Here is a 7380-nt window from a genome sequence, read left to right on the forward strand (position 1 = left end):
ACGCACCAAACACCAAACACGCCCCAGAACTGACGGGACATAGATATAGACATACATAGAACTTACATCAAACAAAATTCCTGCCATGGTATTTTATTCTTCTGATTCTGATTTGCGCTGACCTTAATTTGTAGCCTGACATCGCCAGATTCGCAATTCGCAAATGCTGGTATGATTCGTCTGGTCTCCAGGCGACTGAGTTAAGTTATTCAACTAAAATGGAGTTGATAGATTATACTAAGGTGTGTGGTTGTGTTTTCTTATAATTCAAGTGTGTTTCCTGTCAGTCAAGAAGTTGGTGTTGGAGGCTGGTAGATGCCAACAGCACTTACTGTCTCTAACCTAACCACCACGACCTAACCACCACGTCTCACATACCCATCACCTCTAACCTCTCACAGTTTTCAAACAGTCATAATGGCATAATTATTGTGCCAAGCCAAACTCTTAATAAATAACCAATCAAACTCTATCAAAGTCTCCATTTGGCAGTGCCAAAATCCAAACTTGCTTAATTCGGGAAACAATGTGTGGGTTTGTGACACCGAGTTGTTCATTGTGCTGTTTAATGTAATTAGGTACAACAAATAAATGATAAAAATGATAATGCAACATATTTACATTTTAAGCAAGAATAAGGATAAAATAACTATATCGATACCTCATTTTGCTTCATTTCTAAATATCTGGTGCTCATTGGCCAATGTTCCACGACTGAGTACCAGTCCCGAGGCTACAACTTTATACATTTAGAGACGCCAGCCGGTGATGAGGACGCCAGTGTGTTCTGATTGGCTGATTTGTCTGACGCATGGAATCCTCTGTAAGATGGCGAAGGGGGAGAACCCAGAGCAAGGCTGTCTTCTGATCATGTGACGACTTCCATGACGACCTCATCCAAGCCCATCTCCTCCTTCAAGGCCCTGAGAGCTGTTCGATCACAACCGAAAAACAGATTATTATATAATGGCTTGTAATGGCTGATCACACTCACACCTGGTGGTATAATATGTCCCCTTTAACAATTTAGCAGCCGTAGAGCTAGAAGACTTAGAGCGCTATGGGCTGATAGTGTTATCGAGCCATATCTGCCCAGTCAGCACCTATCACACTCCTAGCTGTCCCTTGAGGACGGATCCCTCTTCTGTCTTCCTTCTAGAGGCTTCTTCTCTCTGGGTTTGGGGAATTTCTCCCTTAAGGCCTGGAGAGGGCTGAGGGGTCATAAAATGTGGCCTTTGAGACTGGAGCTGTGATAAGGGCTACACAAATACAACGGTGTGTCGGTATATGTTCCAAATCTCCATCACTGGTGTTCCTCAATACCTTCCACCCCTCCAGCTGCTCTTTGTCTCCACCTTCGTCTTCCTCACAGAGCATGGTGAAGCTTAAAGGTCCCATGGCATGCTACTTTATGGATGCTTTAATATAGATATTAGTAGGCCCCAAACACAGTATTTGAAGACGTTCCCGAAATTCAGCCGTGGTGCAGAATTACAGCCACTACGAGCCAGTCGCACATTGAGCTTTCCCCAAATGCGCCGTTTTGGTGTCTGTAGCTTTAATGCAAATAAGGAGGAGAGAGGCGGGTCAAGGAGGAGGGTAGGGGTGTGGCCCTGAGCAGCTTGCAGCCACGGTACCATGCGCTCTGTTTACAGTGGGTGTGTATCTTTAGCCGTGTTCTGTAAATATTCTAGAACACACGGGAGTCCTGGAGCTCTATATCTAAATAATATCATATTATACATAGATATCTATATCATATAATATATATTATCAGGGCCAAAAGCTGTGTGAGCCTCCAGACGATATTATGAATCTCAAACGATCGCGTCGGGTTCTCCGACTTCTCTGGTTCTTCCACGTCCACATCAATCTGAAGTAGACTGAACCACGACATGGAGGAGAACGGGATTGTTGCCCGCGATTATTGACCGCGGTTGTCTCCCGCCGGAGCCTCACTGCCGAGGGACCACCGCCACGGCAGCGGTCAGTGCTTAGGCACCACCGCCTCCTGCAGCGCCGAGGTGGTGGTCCCTCGGCAGCGGGAAGCGGGGCTCAAGCGGGAGACATTCGCGGCCAACAATCCCTTTCTCCTCCATGTCGTGGTTCATGTACTTCAGGGAGTCAAAGCCAAAGTTCCTTTTCCCCCAATTCATTCTCAACCATGGCTGAGATAACCCCCACTACGAACCTCGTTGTGGAAGCACCAGAGACGTCAAAGAACCAACGTGTTATGCGCCATAACACCAACAGCAAACACTTGCGTTACAGTGTGTGTAATCACACACACACACACACACACACACACACGTGGTGCTCGCACGGTCGTGTCTCATTGGCGGGCCAAATTCTCTGGGCGGGCAAGGCAGAGAAAGGGGAGGAGCTTAGATCCTTTATGACGACATATGGGACCACATTCCAAATCAGCGTGCTTGAGCCTCCGTTTTTTCAAAGGCGAGCAGAACACCTAGAGCTCGTTTTACACCGAACCCAAGTTTTAGCCACTGGGGGACCATAGGCAGGCTAGGGGAGCTCATATTTATGTTAGAAAACCTCATAAAGAGAGATTTTCATGCCATGGGACCTTTAAGGAAGTGCGATCTGTCGTCGGGATTGGCCACCAGCAACACTGACTGACAATTAACCAATCAACCAATCAACCAATCAACCAATGAACAGACCAAAGAACAGATCAAGTACATTCATCACATAACTCAAACTTAACCAATTCGTCAAACCATCAAGATTATTTATCATATTACTCACATTAAACACATTACATACCAATTAAACAATTAAATCAACCAACCATTAGTAATAAATAGATTTGGTACTAAATGATTATAAACCGATATCAAATAATCAATTAAACTGTATTACCCTGAGACAGACAGACTCGAAGAGACTTAGATGAGTAGATTGATTAATATGAATCATTGAATGATTACATTTTTATGTTACAAAAAAATCATAGAAACATAGAAACTTTTACATGAGTGTAAAACGAGACGAAGGAAACATAATGTCATCCTAGTAAATAAATACTAAACATTTTCTAAAATATTAGGGCTGTACTCTCTGCGGTATCAGTCCGCCACCTTGTGGTGAATGGAGACTGTAGCCGGCAGAAGCTACCCCGAAACAAACCGAAAGTTTGGATCGCCGCGATATGATAATAAGAGAGAAGATATGATATGTATTTGTCTCTTTCCCAGGGTTTTTGTACCTGTTGAACAGGTGAGTTCACAACCAATAGGCCTACACACTAATATTAACTATATGTTACACTGTTATGCAGCAGGTGTTGTTTTCTCCGTTACCGTCGTCTCAAAAGTGGTGTCTTAAGTTCGTTGCTTCAACCTCGCCGGTTCGCCATGCACTGCAACAACTAACGTTCTGTAATGTAATGTATTTGATTGTTTGATGCATTATCTATAATGTTAATATCGCTTTAGTTTAACATTTGTGAAGACGATTAGTCTGGACAATGTTCTGTGCTGCTTAATCCGTGTGGACCCACGCATCGCTCGGAGCCTGCTTATCATCTGTCTTGTGGGAAAATTGAGTAGTTGAAAATAATTGTACAGCTTATTAAACTGCTTTCACTCGTTATAAATATTTGATCGTTTTGAGTAGCTTTGGAGGGAAGTTATGATACAGAGATAGAGTTCAGTGTGTGTGTGTGTGTGTGTGTGTGTGTGTGTGTGTGTGTGTGTGTGTGTGTGTGTGTGTGTGTGTGTGTGTGTGTCTGTGTCTGGGACGGTGTTTGTACGTGCGTTCGTGTGTGTGTAAGAGGATTACAGCCGAGGATGTGGACATGTGTGAACTGGTGGATAACACAGTCCATCACACAAAACGAAAGATGATTGCAAGATAGAGAGAGAGAGATTGAGACAGAGAGAGAGAGAGAGAGAGAGAGAGAGAGAGAGAGAGGGGGGGGGGGGGGGGGGGGGAAGGAGAGAGAGAGAGAGAGAGAGAGAGAGAGGGGGGGGGGGGGGGAGAGAGAGAGAGAGAGAGGGGGGGAGAGAGAGAGAGAGAGAGAGAGAGATACAGATGGACAAGACAAGAAAGACAGTTTGTCTCTACTGAACTGTACTGGCTGTGGTCTTGTGTGTGTGTGTGTGTGTGTGTGTGTGTGTGTGTGTGTGTGTGTGTGTGTGTGTGTGTGTGTGTGTGTTTGTGTGTGCGTGTGGGGGTGTATATATGTGTTTAAGGAGCGCTAAGCTGGTAATGTGATGAAACAGGAAGCACATAGGTAGTAAACAGGAACTAGGGGGTGGAGCTGTATAGGAAGATAGTCTGGGCTTGTAAAGGGACTCCTCTCCCGATTGGCGTAGGAACAGGAGCAGGTAGGAACACACACACACACACGCACACGTTCAGGTATCGCTCCAGCTCTATCTCAGCTTTCACAGGGAGAAGATTCTTCTTGCAGTCCATTGGCAATGCAACGTTTCTGCAACTCTTGCCAGAAAAACTATTCCTTAATTGAATAGAAAGAGTAAGAGTGAGAGAGCGAGACCGAGAGAGATAGCGTAAGAGCTGAGTTGTAATTATAAAAAAGTAAAAAGATGCTATGTTTGACTCCAAGTCACCCACTGATTATTATTATTATCATGATTATGTGTGATGATAATTATTCATGATTATTTTAAAACAGTACTGCTGTAATGTTACATTGTATGTTTATATTTTTTGTATTTTATATTTTACGTGTTTATATTTACAGTGTTTTAAAAGAAAATATATTGTTTAACGCTGGTACTGATGTTTAATATTTTCTGTGGCTTTTTAGAACAGAGAGAGACAGGGAGATAGACAAGCAGGAAGTGGTCACAACACGTTGACTTACATGTGAATAATCCCCAGATGTCTATCTCTCTTCATCTCTTTTTCTCTTTCTTTCTGCCTTCATGTGTCTCTCTCCTAGGACCATGGATGGAGAGAGCGAGGTGGAGGAGAAGGTGTCCCGTTTGACCGGAGAGAGGGAGGAGAGAACCCCTCCAGACTACCAGGTAGAGAGAGAGCGAGAAGGAGAGAGAGAGAGAGAGAGAGAGAGAGAGAGAGAGAGAGAGAGAGACAGACAGAGACAGAGAGAGAGAGAGAGAGAGAGAGAGAGAGGATGGATGGTGGACATCAGTAATCCTATGTTATCCTGGCATGCTTATGAAGATAGAGAGATTAATTTAGTACTTTCCTGCTTTTCAACCACTCTATTACATAAACACTCCTCCCCATGGCCCCGCCCCTCCCCCTGACAACCCCCTCTCCCCGGACAACCGCCCCCTTCCCATAGCAACCACCCCTCCCCTTGACAACCACCTCCTTCCCATATCAGCGATAGCACTGCCTCATCCTAGCACCTGCCTCCTTCCCAAAGCAACCGGTCTCCTACCCAGGGCGACCAACCAACTCCTCGCCATAGCAACCACCTCCTCATCCATAGCAACCGCCTCCTCCCCACGGCAACCAACCGCGTCCTCCCACTGTCAACCACGTCACCCCGATAGCAAAGTCATCAGTTTCAGACCAACTCTTCCATTCAAAGGTCTCCTTCTAGCCAGGTGGGCTCCGAACTACCGGCAGTTGGCTTGCGTGGACTTGGGACAGCAAAGTATCCCAGAATGAATTTGCACAAACCGGTCTTTATTTGATATCATATTTAGTTACATTGGTTGAAGACCACCAGAGTGTTGCCATGACGAGCTCGGGTGGTGACGTCATGAAGTACGTCACTCAAACTGCAGAATGACGGTGCTGCGTCCTCCTGTCCTCGGGAGTTGGTTCTCCCAAGTTCTCCCGAACTGAAGTCTGAACTACCAAGTAAGCCAAGTCTGAACTTGGCTTACTCTGTATTGAGAATGGCCCTAGGTCGGCGGAGCTATAACTCGACTTACATTCATGGCGGCTCTCCACTTTGCTTAGCCTTGGACTGGCCTACGTCCTCGACTCTTTGATCTTAGTTATTTTCTCTCTATATGACATCTCTTTCTGTGTGTGTGTGTGTGTGTGTGTGTGTGTGTGTGTGTGTGTGTGTGTGTGTGTGTGTGTGTGTGTCTCTCTCTCTCTCTCTCTCTCTCTCTCTCTCTCTCTCTCTCTCTCTCCAGTGTTCTGTTCTTTGTGAGTCACTCCACGGTTCCGTTGATGACAAAGAAGACTGCCCTTTGATGAAAGCAGGTAACAGGCGTCTGTGTTTGTGTGTGTGTTTATGTGTGCGTGTGTGTGTGTGTGTGTGTGTGTGTTTATGTGTGTGTATTACTGTGTAGCAGGGTATGTTTTGCAACACGAGTTTCTATTATATACATATTCTAATGAGTGAGTCTCAACGTGCGTGTGTGTGTGTGTGTAGTGTTGTGTAGCTGGGTGTCAAAGGTGTACCGCCTGCCTACGGAGACGGACTGCTGGATGCTGGTGAAGGAGAAGATGTCTGAGTCACCTTTGACCTTTCACATCCCCACTCTGCTCCTGGACAACCTCATAAAGGAGGAGAAGGCCAGGTGTGTGTGTGTGTGTATGTGTGTGTATGTGTGTGTGTGTGTGTGTGTGTGTGTGTGTGTGCGTACTCTGAACCAAATGCAGACAGAGAAAACAGGAAGAAGGTCAACATCATGTCTCTAAATATACCATTTAAATACAATACTTTTTCACAGACAAATTATACTCATTATAGGTCTGCTCCTTGTATGTACGGGCGCAAGTAACCAGACTTATCTTTAGTAGTTTCCGACTCCTACCCGCGTCCTGGTACATTAAAGTAGTCTTAACACTAGAGTAGCGTTATGAGTGACACCTTATTGTCCTCCAAGGACAACAAAAAACACTGTCGGAACACAATGAAGACACAGGTAACAATTATGACTTTACTTTTTACTCTCTCTCTCTCTCTTTCTCTCTCTTTCTCTTTCTCTCTCTCTCTCTCTCTCTCTCTGTCTCTCGCTCGGTCGCTCTCTCTGTCTCTCTCTCTGTCTCTGTTTCTCTCTCGGTCGCTCTCTCTGTCTCTGTCTCTCTCTCTGTCTCTTTCTCTCTCTCTCTCTGTCTCTCTCTCTTTGTCTCTGTCTCTGTCTCTCTCTCTGTCTCTGTCTCTGTCTCTCTCTCGGTCGCTCTCTCTGTCTCTGTCTCTCTGTCTCTGTCTCTCTCTCTGTCTCTCTCAGGATCAAGGAGCTGAATGACCTCTGTGACCTTTCTCCTGACTGGGACGGACTGAGGAGTGACATCATCGGTCACTGCAACCAGCTGATTGGCTGGTACGAGGCGACAGTGTCAGAGCTCAGCAGGTTGAGAGGTGAGACCGGGTCCAGGTGACCAACGCACCTGTTCTGCCATCTGATTGGTTGATTATACATCAGGTAATAAAAGAGTATAGATAGACATTGTTTCATG

The 7380-nt window shown here is 45.5% G+C and overlaps 1 protein-coding gene across 5 annotated transcripts in view; it reads left to right on the top strand.

Annotated features, from left to right (window-relative positions):
- The first annotated feature begins 3129 nt into the window (after positions 1–3129).
- The window catches only part of LOC307091060 (type II inositol 3,4-bisphosphate 4-phosphatase-like), a 12174-nt gene continuing 7923 nt past the window's right edge, over positions 3130–7380 (top strand). For 4 of the 5 annotated variants that reach the window (XM_079757916.1, XM_079757913.1, XM_079757915.1 and 1 more), the window contains exons 1-5: positions 3130–3237; positions 4931–5015; positions 6108–6177; positions 6350–6497; positions 7152–7282. In XM_079757916.1, the coding sequence (XP_079614042.1) occupies positions 4935–5015; positions 6108–6177; positions 6350–6497; positions 7152–7282 (430 nt within the window). In that variant the 5' untranslated portion in view covers positions 3130–3237; positions 4931–4934. Of the gene's footprint in view, positions 3238–4229; positions 4350–4930; positions 5016–6107; positions 6178–6349; positions 6498–7151; positions 7283–7380 lie in introns of those variants that run through there. The other variant, XM_079757914.1, reaches the window with a different exon arrangement.

The sequence above is a fragment of the Pollachius pollachius genome, assembly GCF_949987615.1.
Source record: "Pollachius pollachius genome assembly, chromosome: 20".
Taxonomy (NCBI): Eukaryota; Metazoa; Chordata; class Actinopteri; order Gadiformes; family Gadidae; genus Pollachius; species Pollachius pollachius.